General features: G+C 39.2%; 1 protein-coding gene across 2 annotated transcripts in view; it reads right to left on the bottom strand.

Moving 5' to 3' along the window:
- Nucleotides 1–2,239: 2,239 nt before the first annotated feature.
- The window catches only part of ca10a (carbonic anhydrase Xa), a 144,775-nt gene continuing 120,971 nt past the window's right edge, over nt 2,240–26,043 (bottom strand). For both annotated transcript variants that reach the window (XM_079477064.1, XM_079477063.1), the window contains 6 exons: nt 22,656–22,841; nt 11,705–11,800; nt 9,187–9,259; nt 7,069–7,223; nt 6,666–6,840; nt 2,240–2,993 (listed from right to left, as the gene is read on the bottom strand). In XM_079477064.1, coding sequence (XP_079333190.1) covers nt 2,971–2,993; nt 6,666–6,840; nt 7,069–7,223; nt 9,187–9,259; nt 11,705–11,800; nt 22,656–22,841 — 708 coding nt within the window. In that variant the 3' untranslated portion in view covers nt 2,240–2,970. The remainder of the gene's footprint in view (nt 2,994–6,665; nt 6,841–7,068; nt 7,224–9,186; nt 9,260–11,704; nt 11,801–22,655; nt 22,842–26,043) is intronic.

Consider the following 26,043-nt stretch of genomic DNA (forward strand, 5'->3'; position numbering starts at 1 on the left):
GTTCTAACAACTCGGGAGACATGACCACATAACGGGAATTCCTGACTTTTTGATAGTATAGCTAATTGAAGCGAATTCGTACAAAATGTATGATGTTTTTATTAAATGCTGAGGCCCTTCCACTAACCGCACCCCTAAATCCAACCATCACTGGCGCAAACGCATGTATAAGAATAGTAAAATTGTTACAAACTCGTGTGAGCTTGTGTTGGGCTGACTAATTCTCATTCTTTTGTATGGGAATTTTTAGGTGGTATACGCTTTAGTGTTCATGATTGATTTTGATAAAGAAATGACCTAGAAATTTCTCCCTGGCCAGTGTCAAATACTGAAGGAAACGGATTGAGATACACTTATTTTACTCCACATAAATATCTGGGACATTTTTGCCATAAGCCTTTAGTTATATTCTGACCCGGTTTTATATTTCAGGTGTAAAACTCATGTAGTTCGGATGTGGATTGTTGTTGAAAGAGATGTTACAGTTAAATAAAGGGCCGTAGCTACTAAAACAACAGATCACAAGCACACAGCTAAAAATGTAATCTATGTTTGACCTTTCTGAAGCATGATTTAATAAGACAGGAAAAGTGGAGAAAATAACAGTAGGGGAAATGTCCATGATGTTGTCAAGGGCAACACTTTTCAAAACACTTCATGTTACCACGATGGGATTTTCGGGTTAACTGTGTGGTGTATTTAGGAGGGTGCATTAGTGTGACTATATTGACCCATGGTGTCTCTGTTTTTGTTGGATTACAGAGCTGGCAGAAGTTTGTCATTCAAACAACAACTATGAGCGAAAACATTCTCACAAACACAGATAAGATTCATACGGTGAAGGCCGTGAGAATCACAAAGGTGGGTGTCTGCTAAAATGAGAAAAAAAAATATTTTACTGTGTATAGAATCACAAGAGTTTATGGATTGCCATGAACAGATGATTTCATCGGACGCGTCGCTTGGCCCAAAGTTAACCTCCAGTCTGTGTTTGGTTATAATATAACAATTGTATTAATATTAATTCATATTGATATATTTATTTTATATTAAATGTATTCAATTAAATTAAAACTACTCAACAGTCATTGAATCTTCGTGAGGGTCTGTTGTTTCCTCTGAAACCGTCGATATGGATTTTAAAGTAAATAATGTGATTCACGCAATAAAGAAATTGGGTTCAATTATGCCACACTACTAGGTTTTACAGTATTTACAGTATTTTCTTTATGCAAAATCAAATAAAACATTACCTTTACATTGTGTTTTGACCAGATTTACACACAGGACTGGATGAGAATGAGAATAACTGACAGGTTATAGTCATCCAAATTATACCCAAGGAGAGGCCTGAAGTCTTTGAAAATGACAGCTGTCAACAAACAATATTGTTATTATGGGTTGTTATAGATGTTCCTTTGTGTCCTGTAACTCCTGTCTGACTGAAATCTCTGACCCTTTGAGCATCTGTTTCTCTACAGACTCTTTAAACATCATTTCACACAGCAGCTGTTACGCTTGAAATCTCTCAGAGCCAGAGACCTTTTCATTGCCTTATTAATGGAATATTATTAATATCCTCTGAACATCTGAGCGCCTTACATCTGGTTTTATGATATTTATAGTCCTTGGCAGGAACAGGAATCACATGCAGAAAAAGTGAGTCTGCCCCACCGAGATATACTGCATCACAGGTGTTTGGAGGCCCCGGGGTGATTATTTGTCAGGAGTGAAACACTGGGAGTATTTATCTATCAAAAGGTTCAATTTTGTTTCTTCCACTGCAGGCTTGATAGAAAAATGGCCACAATAACCACGAGCTCGAGCTGTTGAAACTTTCTGCCTGTCCTTATCTTTTTATTAGCCATCTGCAAGGTAGGGAGATAAAATACCAGACTCGCAGGCGGTGTTTTTCCTCACACCGGGGTTAAAACAAGAGGCATGCTTCATTGATTGAGATATAATTAAAACAAAAGGTGGGGGATCAATTCTGCCTCCATCTGCTTAAGGCGAGTAAGTCCACAGCAAATCAACACGAGAGAATGCCGCAACGCTTCTTTCAGCTGGATTCCACCTCATTAAATGCTGCCATTAGAAATCAGCTTTGTTTGCACTCAGACCTATACCACAACTGAATGTGTTTCGCAGCAAATAAAAATTAAAGTAGCTAGATATTCCGAAAAAAAAGAACGTGATCATCTGAATATGAGCATCCCAAAACAAAGACAAAGACATTGAAAATATTTACAAAAGTGAACTTTCCAAACACATTTATTGGGCCGATAACATTAATCAAACACAGTGTATGACCATTGTAAACAATGAAACAAAAAAGGCATCAGCTTTTCGCCGGAAATTCAAAGTGCGCCAAGCGTAAAATATTCAACTTTTTTCATTTATTTTTCCCTCTGATATTATTTTTTTAAATGTTTATTTGTATCTTTACATATTCATTTTCAGCATGAATAATTATATTTACAAGGCCAAGACACTCATTGTATCACAGACAGTATCAACCCACATTCTTCTCTAGCATGGTGTCGGCGGTCTCTCCCCCACAGAAAGATTAAGAATGCAGTGATGCTTTGAGGATGTCGCTGTATAGGGTTCAATGTCCTGTCCCTTTGTTCCAGATTTGTAGCAAGTTGTCCATATGTACAAAGGCTAAAAACATCCAGTTCCATTTGTGGCGAGGCTATGAAATACATGTTGTTTTTTTATTGTTTTCTTCCCAAAAAAGGTATCAAAACATTTGAGTAGTTGTTATAACTGTATGTCACTAGTTTTGATTGGATGTATGAAATTGGATCTCTTTGCTAATGGTGCAAAGTCTCTCCTGGGGTTACTATATTCTTTACAACGTCATGACTTTATCTGGCAGGATATATGTCAGTCTTGACTGCCCCATCAGCATTTCCCATCATTCTTTTTCTTGTGTTTCGTGTTCTTGGGCTGATCCGCATCCTGGCTTTATTTCAGCAGCCACTCGTTCACTGTGAAGGGAAAAATATGATTATGATCCTTGGTATGTACAGTGAGGGAAATACTTATTTGGACCCTGCTGATTTTGTAAGATTGTCTGCTTACAAAGATATTAAGGGTCTATAATTTTTATTGTAGGTTATTTTAACTGATAGAAACCGAATATCAACCAAAAAAAGGGGAAAATGTTTTTATAGGTTATAAATCGATTTGCATTTCAGTCAGTGAAATACGTATTTGATCCCCGACCAACCAGCAAGATTTCTGGCTCCACAGATTGGAAATGTGCCTATATGGACCACAGATTAGTCCTGTCACCTTAAGAAAGTGCTCCTAAATCAGCTTGTTATGTATATAAAAGATGCCTGCCAACACAATCTGTATCTTCCATTTCAACCTTTCCACCACCATTGTCCAAGACCAAATACATTTCAAAGGATGTCAGGGACAAGATTTTAGACCTGCACAAACATTGAATAGGCCATAGACAGAGGTTTGGTGTGAAGGAGACGACTGTTGGAGCGATTCTTTGGAAATCAAAGAAATACATAATAAATACCAATTGCCATTGGTCTGGAGCTCCCTGCAAGATTTCCCCAATGGGGTAAAGATGATCATGAAAAAGGTTAAAGATCAGCCCAGAACACGGAAGAAGCTTGTTAAGGATTCCAAGACAGTTGGGTTAGAAAACAAAGTTAGAAAGCAAACCATTGGTAACACGCTATGCCACAATATATTGAAAACCTTAAGCACCCACAAAGGTCCTCCTGCCCAAGAAGCCTGGCTTGTGTGAAGTTTAACAGAGAACATCAAAATGATTCAGAAAAGGCTTTCGAGACAGTGCTGCGAGACCAAAATTGACTGTTGTTTTTGGAGGGAGAGAAATGCTGACTATGATCCCAAGAACACCATCCCTACAGAGAAGCACAGTGTTGGAAGCATTATGCTTAAGGGCTTTTTCTCTGAAACGGGTACAGGGAGACTTCACCGCATTGGTGACAAACTATCGGAAATGTCTGACCTCTGTGCTTGCCAAAAAGGGTTTCTCCACCAAATACTAGTTATGGTTTGGTCGGGGATCAAATACTTATTTCAATGACTGAAATGCAAATCAATGTGTAACCTTTATATAACATTTTTCCCCTGAAAAAAAAAAAATTCTGTCTCTGTCAGTTAAAATAAACCTACCATAAAAATGTATAAAAAAATTGTTGTATGCAGGCAAACTTTCAAAATCATCAGGGGATCAAATAATTATTTCCCTCTCTGTATGAAACATATTCAGCAAATAAGCCCTTGAAGGTAAAATCAACTAAAAACATGAAAATTATTTCAACATGTATTCACCCTCATGTCATTCCTGTATGAAGAACACAGAAGATATTTTGAAGAACATTGGTAACCAAACAACATTGGCCCCCATTGACCTCCATTGTATGGACACAAAACCACTAAGATATTTTTCAAAATATCATAGAGTCAAAGAAGTTTTCAATGATATGAGTAAACTACCCCTTTAACACACTATCAATCAAATTCTTACAAAGCACTAAACTGAAATCTGATTGGCTCTCAGGAAGACACCTTTTATGATGGCACACAGCCCATATGCTGTCATTCTTTAGTGGAACACAAAAGCAACACCTAGCTCTTGATATACCTGTTCAACAGCCGTTTGTATCTTACGAGCTCCAAAATACCAAAAATACAAAGTAAACCACCATTAAGGTCCATGACTGTGCTATAATCCAGTTCTTCTGAAGCCGTACGTTAAAGAGACCAAAATTGAAGATCTTCACTGCTGAAATGCCTAGACCACATCCAGGAAAAAAATCCCATTTCGCAAAGCGCTAATGTTGAAGCAACGTAAGGCAGAAAAGACATGACCGAACTTTTATTTAGGCATAAACTATGGCTTTTAAAACAGCGGAAAACAACAGTTCATTGTTGAAGTTTCCGCAGTTTAAGTTTCATCACCCCAAGCTACATTTTAACATTCAATTATGCCTGGAGACACCTCACTGTGCTGGTTTTTACAAAGGATACATCGCCTAGCTTAAGACACATGACCTCAGATGCCTAACTTAACGCTAATTAAATGCTTCGTTCTGTTCCTTCACCCTCAAGATATTTTTATCTTTTAACAAGTTTATTATAATAAAGGAAGGAAGGGTTTTGAATCGCTCATTCACCCCCTGGGATGGTAAATTCAACCTCGAGTTCGATCCGTCAGTTCAAGGAAAACCCCATAATGAAATCCTGTGATAAGAGCAGGCTAGATAATATGAGTTCTTTATGTCCAAGATTCTGGAGTGCTACAGGGCTAAAACAGTTTCGGAACAGCATCACAGGAGACGCATAAACATATTGTGTGCATCTCAATCTGCTCATGTCTGCGAGGGCGACCTGCTTCTATACTGTTAAAGAAGCACAGACAAGAAATGCACATTTAAGATAAGCCTTTCAGTAATTATCTGAAGCGTCTAATATGCTACTCTACAGTATATAAAACTGTTTCTCAGAGTATGTGACACGTGATAAAATGGGATACAGATGTTTTGAGGCTAAATATTTGCTTGTGAGTTGTTGAATAATGAATTTAATCATGCTTGTTTATTTGTATGCACTCTCTCTTGCTTGTTTGCAGAATGCTTGATTTTAAACTCGCACTGTATCAGGTTCGGTGTAGTTGTTTTAGTTATTTGTGCTTCTTTCTTCCATTTTAACACTTTTTTCTCTTTTAATAACTTTTAAGCCCCTTAATATTATTTGTAACATCAGTGGTTGTCAACTGGCAGCCAATGACCCACAAAACACGTCTGAAAGCTAAATACTTAAAGGGATACTTTCCTAGCAAATCAAAATTTCCCCATTTTTCACTGATTTGCTAGTAAAGTTTCCCTTTAAATGTAAATATCAAAAAGCTTAACATATATAATCATGTACAGCTGTATGTAAAAGAAATAAGAAATGTTTACAAAATATTACCGCCTATTCAAAGCGAGTAATATTGTCATATTGTTTATTGTTGAAGTCAGAGACAATGCAGCCAATCAAATTAAATGTTTTTTTTTGTTTATCCAGGAAAGCTTTCTTTACAAAAAAATGTGCTACTAGTTCCCAGAACGTTTCTACTGGGGTTGTCAAATTTAACCATTTGATGTGTAAATTCTTGATTATTTTACAAAAAAGAAATCGTATTTAAATCTTATTTTTACAAGAATATTATTTTCAGATAAAAGAGAAGTTGTTTTATTTACTATTTTACAAAGAACATGCTTGCAAAATATAACAATGACAGACGGTACTTTGTGGTTGCAAAACAACCATCCGGGAAGTTGCGTTCTGTATGTTATTTTACAATTGCAAAAAGGAACCAAAAAAGAACCATGAGGGAAAGTTTATACTGCAGCTCAAGTATAATGGAGCGTTTTGCTAATAACGCCAGTGTTATGTCATTTAAATCCCACGTCTGGATAAAAGTACCCGAATCTTCAGCTCCCTAATTCTTCCTCAATAGCATAATTTAACATGTTCATTGTACATTGACCAATGCAATACATTTATCCATTTTGCCTGGGCATCAATGTTATCTTTGAGAATTGGAGGCATATTCAAGTTCAATGTACTGCCTTGCTCTCTAACTCAAAGCAGGCGGCGCATATGACAGAACAGAGACTGACCTCGATACTGCAGTTTCTGTGCCCTGTTGTTGGGACAGTCCTTGCCCTGCATGCTGAAATTGATGTTGGTGCGGATGCAGCGGTTGTTTAGTGGCTGCACCGGGCGCACGTTGTCGCTCATGCTCAGGAATATCTGTGACGGCTGGTTCTGACTCAGCAGCCGCATGGAGTGCATCTGCCGGAATAACACGGAAGGGGCAAACATTTCATTCCGGCTCTCTGATGGCAGGTCAGACAATTATCGCACAGTCAATCCAATCCTAGCAGACTCGCATCAAAACCAGTCTAGGGAGCAGATGTTTCCAAAACCGATTTATTACGCGACACCCACCAGCACACCTGTGGTTGTTTCTGCTACGTCAAGCTCTATACAGAGGAGTTATCTGAGTCCTTATTCATTTACCTGCATCTTTGTGACGTATATCGGCTTGTTCATCAGAATCCATGTTGCGGTCTCGTAACAGGGTGGGATTGTCATCGATCCTTCATAAGTGATAAAACTCGATGTCTCCGGATACACCTCCTCAATGTTTAGCCCCGAGAGAAGATATGCATCGTCTACACAAAACAAGAGAACATAACTTTAGAGCCATTTTATAACAACAGATTTGTTCTTTCAGTCATCACAATATATCACTAACCCAACTCCCTACCTTTCTGGCACCCTTTAAAAACGTCTTGAAATAACAGCAGCAACATAAAGACTCGAGATAATTTTACTGCATCTTTGCCCGCAGACGCTCCAGCCTCAGCGTTCTGTTCATGCTTCGTCTTTGATTTGTCGAACGGCCGGTGACAGCTCGTGTTATTTTGACTTCACAATAGCAGGTCTGCATTAGATAATACGCCGCTGAATTTATGAAGAGCAGGACATATTGAACTCACCTTTCGCTGACAACAGACAAGTAATGGGTTCCGACTCACGTCAGCCAGAGGAAATAGTTCATTATTCTGCCTCTATCCCATTGATTACCACTCTATCTGAGGCTGGGAAAAATCCCCGAATGTTTGCAATTCCATCGGCAACAACGCGCTGAACTTTGATAGCTTTGGTGGCATAAATAATTCCTTTTGGCTGTGGAGGAGGGGAATAGGTTAAAAAATACATGCGCTAGCTCCATAGCGCTGAAGTGAGGGCTGCTTGTGCGTTTCCAGAGATTCAACTGGGAACAGAGCGGGAGGCCGTAGAGACACGGTGGGGTGTTCTGACAGCTGTCAAAGCCCACGCTCCTCTGCCCTCCCACGGTAAGACTGTTGAGTCGTCCCTGAGCTCTGCTGGCCTATGTTCATGCACCGCTGAGGCCTCTGGGATATGCACCAACCACCAGGGGTCAGAAGGTTTTAACTATTCATCCAAACTTTCCTCACCCTTATTAATTCAATTATGAAAGGCCTTTTTACAAAAGTCCCTTTGGTGTGTAAAATGCCCCGGAAGATTTCCACTACGCTGCATTTCTAGTGTAGGCTATAAAATATTCCAAAACCAAGATGTGGTTCCCTGAAGCAGATGCGGTTTTTACTCAACACCTTCGCCTCGCTCTCACAGAAGTCTCATGCCGTCACACTGTTCTTTCAATCAGTAATGTTAAGGAGGAATTTGATTAACAAAACTGTATATATAGAACAATGGCGAAACCTTGTGCCGCGCATACACAATTGGCAAAAATGTTGTTTGCTTAATGTAAGGAAGTGTTGCACTAATAAAGATCATGTAACAATGAGTTTTAATCTAGGAGTTGTTGATTTAGGTTTCATTTTAATGTTCGCCGTCTCGCTTTATTAAATTTTAAACAAGGCTTAACCAATGAGTGATTAAAACTTGATCCTGCGATTAAAACCTTCACCTGCGATTAAAACCTTCACTTGTGATTCATTTTAATATTCTGTCATGATGGATAGACCACTGCAACTTCACTTTGTTTTTACCCATTACAAAAATCAAGTCTATAGAATGTATAGATCACTTTGGAAGATGTAAACAACGCCGTTCCAGAAGAACTTTCCGTTTAAATTATTAACACCACTCAAACGTTTGCACGGAATACAACCAACAGAAAATTTATAACCGAATCAAAATGTTAAACAAGTGTATTTTTTATATATGTAAGATTAAAACATATTATTAAATAAAAATGAAACCAGACGTCTTTCTGGACCAGTGTTTACATCTTGCGAAGTAGTCTATTAAAATAATCTAAAAGACAAATGCGCATACCTTTGTATAATGTTTACTGTTGTCTCCGAAAGCAAGATATCTTTCAGAAAATATTCATTTATTAAAAATCTTCATGTGAATTGGATGGAGCAACCTAAAATAAGCTGTTTTTAGCCGGGGGGGGGGATTTTGGCCGTGACACCCGATTTTATTGCTGATTTAAAATAAGGGTCTTGCATTATAGGCTACTGGTACTGACAGTAACCGTGATATGAATAATTGTAATAACTAATATCACATTGAAATTGAAAGACAACGCAGAGTTTATCAGAGACCGGTCAACAATATCAATCATGTTTTACTTACTCTTATATGTTATTCTTGTGATGGTGTCTCTGTTCAACATTCGATTCAGAAATGAGTTTGAAGTCTCGGATATCTGAAACAGAACAGGTGTCAAGAGAGGAAGGGAGGAGGACAGTGATAGAGAGGAGTAGACATGGGAAGAGGATTGAGAGAACAGAACAGATCATTAGTGACAACTTGATTTCTGGAAGGAAGACAACATGACTGAAGAAAAGAAATAGGAGAAACAAAACATCTCTTGAGAAGTGTAAGATATAATTTAGTTTTCACAATCATTTACCTGGAAAGAAAACAATATCTCAATTGAGGTGACAGCATTGAACTTTAACAGATACACAAAATAAACTAGAAAACACCTTAATTTATGTGTCGGAAACAGCAGTTTGTTAAACAATAACTTATGAGACACTAAGGTAATAAAGTTGTTCAATAATGGGGGCTGCTTTTAAGAATTATTAGTATGACAGAGTTGACCGACCCAACAAGTACAAGTTCTCTAGCTTTTCTTCGACTCCGCTCCTTTCATTGGTAATTTGAAACGCTCTCAATTTCAGCGATTTAAAGAAATGTGCCTTGGGACTACAACACAAATGACTTCTCCTTTGACCTGTTCATCGAGAGGATGCTGAATATTACAGTTTAAAAGTCTTACATCTTTTCGAGACTTTCTGAGAAAGAACCAGAGGCAGCAGCAGGCCATTATCTCTTCCAATAAATAATTAGGGTCGACTGCACAGCGTGTGAAAAGAAAAGAATGTGGCTATGAAAAAGGTTCGTTTTTACTATCAGTCACGATCATTGTTTTGCCTTACCGGGAACATTTTTGCTTCAGCTAACAATTTATTCTCTACAAGTAGCTGTTTATACCACAAGCAGAATGTGTGGTTCACACTCAACCTCCTCCATTTTGTTGCTTCCCCCTACAATGATGGTGCACATTTTGGTATCGCTTCCATTCATACTATTAGACTCAGATGGGAGCCTTTCCTGAAGGTGTGACGCCATAACAGAGAACACAGCGTGTGGGACCTTACAGGAAGGGCTTTGGGGATGAGTCATTTCTGAGAGAAAAAAATATGAGTGGAACGACTGTGCTTCTGTTCTGTCACATCATTGACAGGTGAGGACAAACAGTGAGCCAATCTGAAATGATCCTCAACTCGAACATAAAGAAAGTCTCTTATGAAAAATACCCCCAAAAGTAATTTCTTAGTCTTTTTGCTAGAAACATCCTAACTACTCTTCACCATAGTAAGAACCACTTCGCCAAAATGTTGCAATCTTTGTGGATCAAACAACATTTTCAAAAATGTACACAACGTAATGAAAAAATACATCAAATTTTTTTAATAAATTACAGATTAAGAACATGTGGATAAGGCTGTGTTCAGATTTTACTTCTTTTTTTAAGCTGCTTGTGTCTGTTTTACATCAAAATCCTATGGAGTAAACCGTGTTTAAAAAAAGTATTGAGCGCTTTTTTAAATGGCGGTGTCATCGTCTTTTTCTGCGATTCAGAGGGTCTTCTCTGTTGAAAGTTGAAAAAAGCTCAACTTTGTGAAAAAAAAGCCCCGCGAAAAGCACCTTTTTCACAGCTAACCAATGGCAAGCGAGTATCGAGACCTGTCGCTTCCAAAACAACACGTGAGGAAGATGATTGGTCAAGCAGGATTAAGCTTGAAATAATAAAATAGTGGATGAAATGTCGGCTGGAGCATAGTTTTGAATAAATGTATATCATATTTTTTGATCATCATTTCTGTCTAGCGAGAAATTTGTATTGTAGTTTTTAAATATGCGACCAGTTATTGTAAAGACGCTCTCTGTTTACTATAAAGTGCAAAAGCGCTGCCTCCGAAGTCATTGCAAGCTGCTATTTGTAACCCCAACGCTGTACAAAAAAGCGCCATTGTCAACAAAATGTCAGCCTTATAATTCCGATGTGATGATTTCAATGTTTCTGAGTATATCTGAATATTTCACGAGGGTCTATATCAGGTTTTAATGGCAAGGCTACATAATTCTTCGTACTGAGTGATGGAGTGAGTGCATGAACTAGGCACAGTCCATATGTTCAGGCAGCAGAGGTGAGTGCATCAGGCTCACATCCAGGGCAAAGATGACTGCGCCTGCCACTGACATTGAATGGGTTAATTAGCTTAGCTTGAACTCCAGGCCTGAGGGGGAAAATAAGGTAATGGCCTATAACAGCTCTCCAGACGCGCATCTCTTCACAGACATTTAACAAGGAGGAGAAAAGTTATTTGGTAACCTTGTCCTTCCAGAGTGACAGGGAGTTTGCCAGCAGTATCCTAATTGCATGGCTGATTGTGTCTGGAGTATTTATTTATTTATTGAATGTATTGAGATTCAAATCGAGCTATAATTTGTATTCATCGCAATAAGGATTCAGACATGCATTCCTGTCAATCCGTATTCACCTTCCTGTGCAACAAATGTCCAATAATACAACCTAAAATACTTTCTGTAGTGTCACTTTGAATAGGCATGTACTTACCTTCATAAATATAGACACTATCACCAATCCATTTGGACTTTTAGCAGCTTCTGTGTAGTTTGTGTACAGTTCATGGTTGTAATGTATAAGCTGCACCTGTGTGGACAAAATCAAAGGCAATTATTGTCTTTTTTGTTCTTGGAAATCAAGGTTTGTTTGTTGAAAGCATAAGGCATAGTTTGCCTGCAGTTCAACACAATGGTCATGAATTGAATTTCCGGCAAATGCACATACTAATAAAATGTAAAGACTAAGTGCACCAATTAAGACTCTGCCAAATTCCTAAATGTAATTTGAACACCATCACAAAAGACTGTCAGCATTAATACAGAGTTAACAATGACTGGCTATTTATGTCGATTCAGTGTCAGATGTTGTGATATGAAATACATACTTGAGGAATTTTGAAATAAGAAAAGCATAATTGGGAATAATTACCGATTAATTATAATTTGTTCTATAATTACAGAAAATCCCGTTTGTTTCTCAAACAAATATATGAAAAACCAACACGTCAGTTGAAATGAGTTGGTCTTGTGCCAAGCTAAGAGTCAGTTTGGATAACAGCCGAAGTTTGAGTCATTACAGATGGCTGCGAATCCCAATCGCGCGTAAACAGCTGCCTCCTTCTTTGTTTGAAAACGTCTGTCAAACGTAAATGTGAATTCATTGTGAGGCGCTGGCAATCTTCCTTAAGAAAGAGTTTAAAACGCAGGAGGGTTTAGCTAGGTGAAAAGGTCTCTTCAGGAGTCTGTTAAAAACAAGTGCGGAGACACAAAGATAACATTGTGCCGAGAACAACTCTTGGAAAATAACAATACAAATATGCATTCAGTTCGTATTTTTTTTAATGTCTTATCCATCGACTGCATGTTGTAAACAAATGTTTTTAAGTCGATCTCCTTTAAGCCTGCTGGGTGGCTTTCATTAAAAAAATTAAAAACTGTGTGGCTGCTCCTAATTATGAAATATGCAAAAGAAGACTCAGGCAGTGACAGATCGTCTATAAACTTAATCAGATGTGGAGAAACGTGATTACGGCGCGAATATGAATTTGATTCGATTCTTTGTGAAGCTGGTGTTTTCCCCAAACTTTCCACAGAGATAAGGAGTGCAGAAGATACATTTTGGGAAGCAGTATTAGATGTGAGATTTCCACCCGAGAGCCGTCTTAATCCATGGATTTAAACCCAAGGGTACACACTGGACAGGGAGCAAACTGCTCTGGGGAAAAATATACAGTATTTGTTTACGTAATCTAAATGACTTTATAACAGAAATAAGTAATGTCTTATCTGTCTGTCTAACAAACTATCTATCTATCTGCACACACACATTTATAGAGTTTATGCATAACTTTGGTTTGAGAAGTGGAGGGGGACACAAAATGGGGGAAGATGTTTTTGAAACATCAAATTAATGGATTTTTTAGGCTGTAGTGTTAATATAGTTACAAAAAGACAGGCATTGATGTAGGTGTGTGGATCTGTTAGTTTAAGAAACCAGATATATGTTAATGGTATAAACAAAACAATCGTGTCAAATTCTTTGGAGAAACCCAAGGCAGATGCTACTGCGAAGAAGGCAAGCCCCAGTCCCTTCTGTAAGTAGACAGTAGCATATGTTTAATTGTGTAGCAAAAGTTGATGTTTATGAAGGGGTAAAATGCGAGTATTGACTGAGAAACGGAGGAAAAAATGGCTGTAAACCTTAATCTGCGGTCGGGAGAAGACGAGCTGAATGACTTTCTAAAATGCTTTATTTATCAAGGGCTTGATCTTTTAACAGAAGCTAGGAGACATTTGTTAAGTTTGTGTTTGTGTTTTATGGCCGGCAGTCTACCGTGAGGTGTCTGCCGCTCTTTTACTACCGTGTTTATTGTTTGTTTTATTTGATTAAAGTTTTGTTAAACGTTTGCCGGTTGCCGCCTCCGTCCTTCCCTTTTATTGAACCTCATCACACTAGTTTATATAATGTAAGGTTTGACACAAATTTGGGCTTTCCTGGTCGTTGTTCACATCGTTAAACATGAGTTCTTTGAGTTTCTCATGTTAAACATGAGTACTTTGAGTTCCCTATCAAAAGCTACTCTCGATGCTGCGTTTCAAACGCTATGGGAGAACGTCTTTGTTCGACCGGTTGTGAAGCACGTGTGTCAAACACGGCAAAAATTATTTTGGCTTTAAATAACCTCGGCAGGTAATTTGGTTAATTACACCAACACCTGCAGGTTATAAATTCGCATGGCGCGAACGCGTCTTCAGGTTCTTTTGTCTTCAAGGACCGCATTGTATGCATGTGTCACCCCGCACATACACAAAGTGCATGGATGCAGCTCTGGCTCCTCTGCGACTCCAGGGCATCCACATTTTGAATTACATAGAAGACTGGCTGATTTTAGCTCAGTCTCGGGAGCTAGAGCTTCGACATCGGGATGTCGTCCTAGTTCATCTCGAGACTCTTGGGTTAAGACTCAACGTTAAAAAGAGTGTTCTTTCCCCTACACAGAATACAACGTATCTGGGGGTTATATGGGACTCGATCGCAATGCAGGCACAACTGTCACCTGCACGTGTCGAATCCATTCAGAGCACCCTGAGGAGCATCAGGTTAGGCCAGAGAGTGACAAATCATCACTTTCAAAGAGTTCTAGGTCTCATGGCGGTGGCTTCCACAGTAATACCTCTGGCTTCCACAGTAATACCTCTGGGCCTCCTGCATATAAGACCGTTTCAGTTGTGGCTCAGAGCCAGGGGGTTTCATCCAAGGGCCAACCCCCAGAGGCAAATAAGGGTGACGCACCAGGGGCTTCGCACCCTTTCTATGTGTTTCAGACCTCAGTTTCTGACTCTAGGTCCCACTCTCGGTCCGTGTTGTCGTCGCAGGATGTTAACAGCAGACGTTTCAGTAGTCTCGTACATAAATCACCAGGGTGGGCTGCGGTCGCGCCACCTGAACAAATTGGCCCAGCAGATCCTGCCCTGGGCAGAGGGCAAATTCCTGTCCCTCAGAGCGATTCACATCCCGGGGCATATGAATGTGGGAGCAGACTTTCTGTCCAGACAAGCTGTGACGAACGGGGAATGGAAACTCCACCCGAGATAGTGAGACAAATCTGGGAAAGATTTTACGAAGCAGAGGTGGACCTCTTTGCTACACAGGAGACAGCACAATGTCCCCTATACTTCTCTCTGAGTCATCCAGCTCCCCTGGGTCTGGACGCTATGGCCCACACGTGGCCCAGACTGCGTCTTTACGCATATCCTCCGATAGCTCTGCTCCCGGGAGTCCTAGCGAAGGTCCGTCAACAGGGGTATCGCCTCTTATTGATAGCTCCCCGTTGGCCAACCAGAATTTGGTTTTCGGACCTAATATCCCTCCTCGACGACACGCCATGGCCGATCCCAGTCAGGAGAGATCTTTTGTCTCAGGAACAGGGAACGGTGTTTCATCCCCATCCCGAGCTGTGGAACCTCCATGTCTGGCCCCTGAAGGGCACCAGCTGAGAGGTTCAGGGCTTCCGCCTGATGTAATAGAGACTATTTTAAGTGCTAGGGCTCCCTCCACTAGAAGGAGCTACGCCCTTAGATGGAGCGTTTTTGAAAGATGGTGCATGGTTCACCATGCAGACCCAATTCACTGCCAGATTGTTTCAGTGCTGGAGTTTCTGCAAGAGAAACTGTCCTCAGGGACAAGCCCTGGTACTCTCAGGGTTTATGTGGCCGCTATTTCGGCTTGCCATGCCCTGATTGGTGGGGTTTCTGTGGGAAAACACCCATTAGTCGCCCGCTTTATTCGTGGAGCGAGGCGGCTAATGCCTACTTCTAGACGGACTGTTCCGTCATGGGACTTAGCAATAGTGCTCGAGGGTCTGGTTAGCGCCCCTTTTGAACCTATGGAGTCAGCACCTATCAGGCTTCTGACCTTTAAGATGGTTTTTCTAATGGCAATCACCTCTCTTAAGATAATTGGAGATTTGCAGGCGCTCTCGACCTCACCGTCCTGCTTAATATTTGCCCCTGGGATGGTCAAAGCTATTCTGCATCCTCACCCGAGTTATCTGCCTAAAGTTCCGTTCTCCACCGTGCATCCGGTTGTTCTTGAGGCCTTCTGTCCTCCGCCGTTCACGACGTCGGAGCAGGAACGATTACACCTACTGTGTCCAGTACGTGCTCTTCAGAATTACATCCACCGCACTAGCCAGTGGTGTAAATCGGAGCAGCTTTTCATATGTTATGGGAGCCGCAACAAAGGGGCGGCTACCACCAGGCAAACAATGTCACATTGGGTAAGGGATGCTATTGCTCTGTCCTATGAGGCGCGCGGTAAAACTTCACCTCTGGGTATCAGAGCTCATTCAACAAGGGGGGTTTCATCTTCTATGGCCTTAGCAAGAGGTGTCCCCTTGCAGCAAGTGTGTGATGCGGCGGGCTGGTCCTCTCCGCACACATTTTTCAGATTTTATAGTCTGGATGTCCATGCTACTCCAGGCTCACAAGTCCTGGAGTCTACATCCCAGAGTCACGTCTGAGGCCTCCTCTTGGCTTGTGCACACATACCACACAACCTTGGGGGGTCCAGACACCTCCAGTGCGGCGGCGTTGGTATTCTCGTTCCCATAGCGTTTGAAACGCAGCATCGAGAGTAGCTTTTGATAGGGAACGTCTCGGGTTACTTGGCTGTAACCCTGTTCCCTGAAAAAGCGGGAACGAGATGCTGCGCCTCAATGCCGCACTGTAGGCATGCCGGACGTCCTTTCAGACAAAATTGGAACCTGAAGACGCGTTCGCGCCACGCGTATTTATAACCTGCAGGTGTTGGTGTAATTACCCAAATTACCTGCCGAGGTTATTTAAAGCCAAAATAATTTTTGGCGTGTTTAACACACGTGCTTCACAACCGGTCGAACAAAGACGTTCTCCCATAGCGTTTGAAATGCAGCATATCGTTCCCGCTTTTTCAGGGAACAGGGTTACAGCCAAGTAACCCGAGACGTTTCTCATGTTAAACATGAGTACTTTGAGTTTGTCATAGTGAGTTCCTATGGAGAAAAACGTCCATATGATTGAAAACAACCTCTCAGTGAGCTATTTTTAGAGTATGCACGCGACACCTGCATCGACACAGGCAGACTGCTCTGTCCTACTTCTCCATGGCGATGACGGCGTGCGGTTAAAAATCATAACAAAAGTGGAGGGGACATGTCCCTAGTGGATATTACGCCCCTGTACAAAATAAAGCCACAATGGTCTAAACGCTAAAATCAGTCAACAATCCCTTCTAATGGTAGATGAATCTCGAATGCATTCACAGAATGAATTTAAAATGAAATCAAATAACCCAAAATGTACTTATTAAAATAACAAAAGTGAAATTAGTGCCTGTATTTCTAAACATTAAAATCATTTAGCTTGTTCCTCAGCCAAAGGGAAACAAATGTGAGAGATGAAAGCGAGTGGTCATCTGCAGGTGCCGTTGGTAATGAAGCAAACTGAGATCCTTAATGACCGTCAAGTTCTTCAAAAATGAGTTTTTATAGACTTAATGCCTTCTCAAATATATACAGTAACTGCATATCCACAAAGGCCTTTCTTAACTACCCGTTTGAAGCTGTATGAAACTTTTTCTAGGATCTATGGACAGAAATGTAATATAATACATATAACTTATTTCTTCGGTATATAAAGACCTTACATAATGAAGTAAGTTGTTTGTTGCAATTCGCAACCTCACAGTGAGATGTCACAAAATTTCATAAACTGGACCTTTATAGTCACTACTAGATTTTATGAAATTGTTACTTTACTCACCAAGAATGTTTTTTTTAAAGACATTTGTCATTTTTTCTGTCACTGCAGTGATGACAGGTGATGCTAGGGCTGTGGACGATGAATCGCGATTCACATTAATTATACCCGTGTGGAACGATTCTGAAGTTACAAAGGCTTTGATTTTGTGTTTTATGCACAGCTCATCCATGAACTACGGCTCTTTGATCAGTAGGAAGTGATGCTCGATCTAAAATCACTACGAGATTTAGCCATTTATAACGTGCATTTGAAAAAGCAACCCTCGTCAAACATCCTCATTATAAATGTACTTATTATCATAAAAATATGCGAAAAGGTTTGAAGAACAGCGAAAAATACGCCCTTTGACCTTTTGTGGAACTTTTTGTGTCCCAATTTGGAGGCTGCGTGCTTCGAAGCCTGCATTTCAAGGACGATTGTGTCACAGCAGCGCGACTGAAGCCTGGTAAGGCTGTCCCATTTCGAAGGCTCTCTTTGAATGGGACTTTGTTTCCACGGGCTGACAAGGCCACAACAAATGGATCCTTAACCGCCGCTGCTATCCCGACATTCATTGTGGCTGTAACGGCATATTGTTAAATATAAATTCGAAACTTTAGTTAAATAAACGTATGTAATCTACAGAAAATCCTTTTAACTACAGTACACAAGAAGCTCTGTTTTTCCCCATGGCCCATTATTACTAACGCACAGCATGCTAAACTCTGTACATGTTTCAGGGCTTTCAAGTCTCACACATTCACCGTGAGACAAACGCATTTTAGTCTGCTCACACGCTTACAAGTGATAGCTTATTGAAATGGTGACCTGCTAACTCTATTTTGCGTCTGCGCTGAATTAGGACATGAACACATAAAATTCATCTCCAGAGTTGCTCTGAGAGTTTATTTCACAAACATATTTTGTATATTAAACAGTATTTTAGCATTTAAAAAGTACTACGTTTTTTAATTCCCTGAAAAACAAAAGGACATCAACGATATATTGTTTTCACAAAGAAGGGAATCGGAAGAGTCCCCTATGAAAAACTGTACCAGACTTCCCTTCTAGCTCGGTAACAAATTTGTTACCAAAATATTGACACCCAGCTAAGATGCTTTTCTTACCAGATCCATTGGTTTTGTGTTATTTGTCGACAGAGGGGAGGTGTTCAACAGAAGCAGGAAATGTTTTTCAAGAGGCACGCACACATGCAGGCGGATCTGTCAGACCGATGAGAGGTGTCTCTGCTACGATAGGAGCATGTGCCTCTGGTGGGCCCTCTGACAAGCTCTTTATTGTGTGATAGCTGGCTTAGACCTACGATGGGCGAAATATGAAGACAGCAAGTCGATAGGAGAAAGAGAGGTGGACGGCGCTAACTGGACAAATGAAAAGCAGTCGCCTGGAACCGCCATCCGATAGCAGATGAATCAGAGCGTGCACTCATAAAGCAAATAAACGGAAAGCCTGGGAGTACAAAGAGCCATGTGATTTGATTACGTGAGAGTTAAGCTACCCTGTAAAGGAGTATGTAGCGTATGTGCGAGAGGACCAGAGCATAGGGCATGACTTCAAGAGAAATGTCCAATTGCCTATTACTTAAGTGGTACACAGTAAGAATGTTTTTGAAGAAGGGGATGTGACGTTTACAAAGGAGACGTTCCTTTGTGCAATTTAGTCTGTGTGACATCATAAACCAAGGAGAATTTGTTACGCTGAAAGTTTGATGATTTCTTTCTGACTTTTTGACGTGGTACCTTGCTATATTTAGCGCGTGCGAAAATTGGATTTTAATGAGGAAATTTACTTGGGCTGCTGAGAAGTGAACAGTGACAGTAATGTGTTATTTTGCTCCCATTGATAATTGGAAATTAATGAAAGGGTGAAGGAGGAGGTACTAAAACAAAGTGTGTGGGTTTCTGGACAATTCAACAAATAAATTTTTTCGAAGAAACATTATCTATTTAATGTTTATGTATTAGATTGTTCTGTTTATTTAGTCACATAATTTTTAGCACCGTGGTTTAATATACAACTGTTCTGCAAAATTGCGCGTTGAAATGGTTTTCAAATGAGCACCATCACCACAAAAATGCATCTCTTATAATGAAACAAATCAACTGTGGTAATTCAATTAAAAGTCCAAGCTGAAAAGCTGCTATAAAAGAATCAATAGATACATCGATGGACGGATGTATGGATTTTTTTGTGCATTATGATGTACACAAACTACTTAAAAGACCATGCAATATTTTCAACAGAGCGCTGGCTCAGTCTGTAATAACACTAAGCACATCTATTCACCCAATGTGACTAGTGACTTTATTGAGTGGTGCTGAAGCATGGGAGATGGAATGGGAAACATAAAACAGACAAATATCAAATCACAGTGGAAAGATTTTCAATCGTTTGTCGGCGCTTCCAAGATTAACTAAAATGTAGTGCAGTTTTAATGTGCTGTTACGTTTTGTTCCTACATTCTTTTATTCAAGGTACCGGGGGAATAAAGAACTTAAACCACTTATGCAGGATTTTAAAGCAACATTGCTGAAGATCTTTATCTAAATCTACTGTATCATTAAACAAGTACATAAAAATGATGTGTTCAAAACTATTTTGATATCCAGATTTTGTACGAATAACAATTAGTGCTTTCAAATCGTGATTAATCTATTCAAAAATAAACATTTGTGTTTATATAATATATACAGTATATGTCTGTGTAGTGTATATAATGATACACAAACATACATATTTAAGAAATATGTGTAATATATATATATATATATATATATATATATACATATATATATATATACATGCTATAATCTAAAAACAGTTTTAATCGTTGTGCTGAGCCATCGGGTCTGATTTGCCTTGAGATTTCAGATGTGCTTTATTCGTTCTTTAATGTTTATGTCATGTTTTTAAGTGAGGAAAAAACGTCCAGTGTGTGACACTTTTGTGTTGCTGAGGCAAACAGAAGAGATGTCAAACGATTAATCGCATCTAGAATAAAGGTTTGTGTTAACATAATATACAGTATGTCTATGTATTGTGCATGTCCATTTATAAACACAAAACATATACATATTGTACATGTACGTACGTATATTTAGGAAATATTTAGATGTATTTATTTACATTTACTAATAATTTAAATTATATTTAAACATTTATTATTTTTATGTTTGTTTGAACATAAACATTCGATGAACATCGACAGCCCTACCAAACAGCATCATTTTCTATATTAAGTTTTGCATAAAATTGCGTTGAAATTTAGTTCACTAAATTGGGGTTTGAGCGTCATGATTTTTATGAAATATATTAAACATACTGATCTATCAAAGCCATTTATTCTTCCAATGAAAGCAACCAGCAATTTTATGTCTTAACTACAGATGACGAAGGCGAGGCCAAAGTTTCAAACAGCTTTAGGAGAAATTTCTAAGAAATGCCTTGCATATTTTGGCACTCATTTCATATGTGGTGTTTCATTTGCAGTTTCTGAATGAGTCTGGCCTCACGGTTCGGGGAGAATGAGCTACGCATTAACTCTGAGGTGTTGCAATGCATCTACAGCAAGGCAACTTTCCCCTGGGTTTCATGAGCACGAGTCAAATGTAATCTTCAGAACAGCTACTTCAGAAGAGCTAGGTGGAGATGTGTTGAATGTTACAGAGACAGACATCCAAATAAAGCTTAAAAGCTTGCTTGCTTTTGAATGCAAAACAGCCAGCGGTCGTGAGACATTGCGAATGTGTTTGTCGTTTTAAGTTTTAATATTCTTTCTCTCTGTTCTCATTTCAAGGACAGGCACGGTCAATTTACATTCTCAGTGCTTTGTAAGCGTGTACAGAAAGTAGTTCTTAAAAGCGCAGATTTTGGATGCATTTGCTTTCAGACCCAACTGTGACCACCACAAAAAGTTGGATTTCTTTAGAGTTTAAGTCTGTTCCTAAATTTAAACCACTGTTTGTTATATCTTATTTTACAAACTTGGATTGGAATTTCTCTAGTTTTTACTAAGATTGGGGGTAAATGTCTAAGATTATGAATAAGGAATGATTTAAATGACTAAAGTGACATTGAAAAAAAGGATCCATACTGAAAATACAAATACTGTTTCCCAGACACTTCACATAAAGGTGTACCATTTTTTTGCATCAATTATGACGATGTTTGCAATGGTCAAAATAATAGACAGTATAGTATACCACAATCACACTCATTCTTATCGTGTCTATAATTGGAGGTTAAGGTAAAAGGTTTAAAATCACCAAGTACTTAAAACCACAACGTACAATTACAACAGCAAAAACATTATTTGAGAATAAAGCCAAAACAATCTGTCAAGAGAAGTAATGTTTTAAATACAGTGTTGGCCCTCCGGTGTCAGAGTAATGCTTCGGTTTGCCCTGAAAGACCGTTGACACTTAAGTTTTACTATTGTTGGATTATCAGCTTGCTGCCGAAAGGGGAGAGAGGAAATTATAATCATTAATTACTGCGGATTTGCCTGTCAAGCTCATGCTTATTTTGTTGCCACACAAATCGTTGTTCTTATTATCTTCAGAAAGAAATGTCAAGGCTTTTCTGACTGGTGACTTTATCAAATGATGAAGGCTGCAGCGCCGTGCCAGTTAAAATTACACCCGGAGCGTAATTGAGACGCATTTTCCAGCTATTATGGCTCTGATAGTGGGAGACTACTTAAATTAGAGAATGAGTCAAATAAGTAATTATACATTACTAATACAGCCAACATATTAGCATTTTTCAGCATGTTCATTGTTCAGAAATTGCAAACAGGGGCTGCCTTTAAGTTTCTTTTTGCAGACTTTTATTTATAAATCTGATGCAAACCCGTTAAACATTTCATGAAATTCATGCTCCTAGGCACAGTTTTACTGTTAACCAATGCGTGACAACACCAAAAGGTATTTATTCTACAGCAATACTTTCTATTGCCTGCTAAGCATTGTTATCTGCCGTCGGCTACCGGTGACCTCAGAGGCCAGATTTATTTTACACTCTCCATAGACAGTGACCTCAAAATAAAAAAGAAAAAAAACTCAACCAGCGGCAACTTTTGGCCCCTGTGATCTGGTCTGCTGCCCACTCATGATGCAGGACACACAAGTTTCAAAGCTCACCTCCCCAGAGAAGGCCTGGCCGTTGAGCAGATGCTCCGAGCCCTGTCCATCCTCACTGCCAAAATGTAACCTTATCTCCTCAAGGCGGTGGCTGTATGTAACTGGTCCACCAGAGATGTTGACTAGATGCTCTTTATCCAATCGGAGTGATACATGGCGGCCTGTGTTGTACATGGTCCCTCCCACCTATAGGGGAAAGAAAATAAGAAAATGGTTAAGAGTAGAAGTATTTAAACTGTATTGCAGATACTCTGCATGTACATATATACAAATACAAAGATCATTTTACAGAAAATAGACAGTGGGAGGAAATTCATTCCAATACCACTGTAACAAAAAAAAGACTTTTGGAAACCGGCGTGACAGACGCGGGAATGAAATCAAAAGAACTTTGCCCTCGCTGCTTAAGAGCGCAAGAATCGGCCTGGAATCGATTACATCGGAAGCTTTGAAAAGAGAGCACAGAGATGCAAGAACTCCGGATAGCAATCTTTATCAGTGTATCCACTTATTTATTTATATTCAGGTTGTGGTCCAAAGTGAGCTATTGATATTCTAAACACAACGTTGGAAAAACTTCCATCACTCTTATCTATCTTTCTTTCTGTCTGTCTCTCTTTTTTTACTTTACGACTTCGCCTTCAAAATGATTTTCTCTTTCCAAATTCCCAAAGAAAGAGGCCTGCCCACACATCGTAAATATTTTATGGAACCACTGAAAAATCAATGATTTGTGTAGGGTAGAGGGACGAAGTGAATAAGAAAGAGAGAATGAAAGAGTGGGAATTGGGAGAAGGGGATATTAACCCGAGAGGAACGGGGTGAGCGGGGACTGTGTAGCCCAATTTAAAGGATTAGCCATCTGTAGGGTTACCTAGACTCCTCCAAAAAAAGGGCATAACCAATATTTTTTTAATAATTTGAAAACCCAGAAGAAGACATTGATTTACAACGATTATTCATGAACTACAGATGGCACAGATAAAAGAGACGAGCAAATTTCACAAAATGAAAACCCTGTTGACGGTACACGACATTACAGCCGATGTAGTGATAAACTAAGATGTGTCAACTACTGCCAACTACCGCACTGAATAGACCTCTGTATCACAAAAGCTTAGTATCTATTCAGCTATATGTTGATAACATGAGAGCGTTATTCTATTATTGATGGACAGTACACCATGGCTTTCTTTATGCCCCTGTATATGTACAAACTTCAATATTGTGTGTTCTCTCAGGCAGTTTTCCCCAAATGATTTCCAACATCAGACTACACACAATGCATATGAGCAAATCCAAGCAAATGTCAACACTGGGATGAAAACATAAAGTTTTTACCAAAGGTTTTATTCACCATACTGATAGGTCATATGTCTATATTTGGTGGTTTAAATACCCATGAGTTTTTAAGGCATAGTCAGGTAATTGTCACATCCATAGCTGTCCATATTCCTCATAAATGGGCACATTTATGTATAGTATTCGATGTCCAATAATAAGTCATCCATTCTCCATTTGTTAGGTATTATTTCTCTTGGTTTATTCACAGAAATACTACAAAGTATATTGTGTAGTATATAAAAATGTGCATCCCCATATGTCATATCCGTAACGCATAAATTTTCCCTCTTTTAAAATAGAAAACTCGTGCATAGACTGATATTTTTCTGATGTCTGAACTCTATAATCAGGGGGTTAGTAAAATATAAACAGATGATTCAAAATATTGGTAATAAATACATTCAACTGAAAATGTCACATCCATAACACTGTTTTCAGATTGAAGCAAAAACCTGTCTGACAGGACATTTCCATTTTCATGTAAATAGAAACATTTACATTAAGTGTGATTATATCTCTACAACATGAAATTGTCTATATAGTCATAGCTTTCAAGTTAAACCGAAGGTATGAAGTTCATTACTTGGAGAACATGCATGGAAATTCTCATAGCTGTGGTCGGTATTTCGTCTTCCTGCATTGTCCTGAATGTATTGAGCTGTTAGAACTTTCTCGATTCACCTCATAATTCGAAATCATGCTAGTTGATGCTCTGCTGCAATTTCATTCATTGATATGACAATACCGCGGTTAACACGTCGCATCGTTTCAACAACAGTCGCGAAACACCTCCCAGCCCGACACTTTGGATAGTTGATCTGCAGCTCTGCCTACATTATTATAGAGACAGCTGACAGTAGCAGGAATCATATACATAACAAAACACACATGAGAAAGAATAAAAAATAACTACTGCACACAGCCTACAGGCGCTCCAGCTGGGCCGCTCTGTGGCATCGACTATGAGCAATAACTTTGAATCTTCTATCCCAAGCCTGTTACATAAAGATAACGTAAACACAGGTTTAATTTATGGAAATATTGTTTCTGCGAGTATCAAGCTAAGAGCTGACTGTAAGATGCATGTTATCCTCTCTGGTTAGGTAATTATGATTGCAGGGTTTGAAAGCAATATCATGAATGTTATTGTTATGCTCTAGTGAGACCGCAATGAAATAAAGAAATTAGAGAAGCGCATGCTTTGTCAAGGGGTTTTGCATTATGAGCTTCTGTAAGGCTTTCGAAAGGCTCATATCTGGATGAAAAGGATGTAAACCGATTTATTCCACAGTCTCCAATGAGTAACACTGGTCGGACAGTGAATGAGTTATGTAAGCCTCACAGAACATAATACTCCAAACTCATGAGAAAACAAGGTCTTCAGAAACACTTTATAAAGTTTAGAGGAAGATAGTGATGCTTAAACATGTAGAAAAACTTTAAATAAAGAAATATCTGTAAAATTGACAGTAAAAATGTTGGGGAAGCTCATTTCCTAATGTTACTTATAATTTGTAGTAGTTAAATGCCATGGAAAGTACCTTAAAAGTACACCGCAGTTATTGAAGCTATCTACAGGTTCTACAAGTTACAGAACAAAAGTAGATAAACAATGGTTCAGTATAATGAAACTGGAACAGAATCCCTACAATGAATCAAACATTTGTATGACTGTTGCACAGCTCAATGTGCTGATGCCTGTGTGGCAAATGCAACAAAAAAGCTAAGCAGTACAGCTACACGCTACTATTTCTGATTTACTGTCATGCTGAGGTTTTAACAAACCTCAATACGCGCAAAATTTGGCTGCATGAATTCTGTCTGGGGCCAGGTTTAGTGATCATATTACTCCTGTCTTAGAGTCCTTGCATTGGCTTCCTATCAGGTACCGTATTGATTTTTAAATCCTTATGTTAACATTAAAGGCTTTGCATGACCTGTATCCCCAGTACTGGTCTGATCTTTTATCGCCTTACACACCATGTCGCAATCTGCGTTCTTCTAAAAGTGGTCTCTTAGTTGTTCCCAAGACACAGCTTCGCTC

This window comes from Barbatula barbatula (genome assembly GCF_947034865.1).
Source record: "Barbatula barbatula genome assembly, chromosome: 16".
Taxonomy (NCBI): domain Eukaryota; kingdom Metazoa; phylum Chordata; class Actinopteri; order Cypriniformes; family Nemacheilidae; genus Barbatula; species Barbatula barbatula.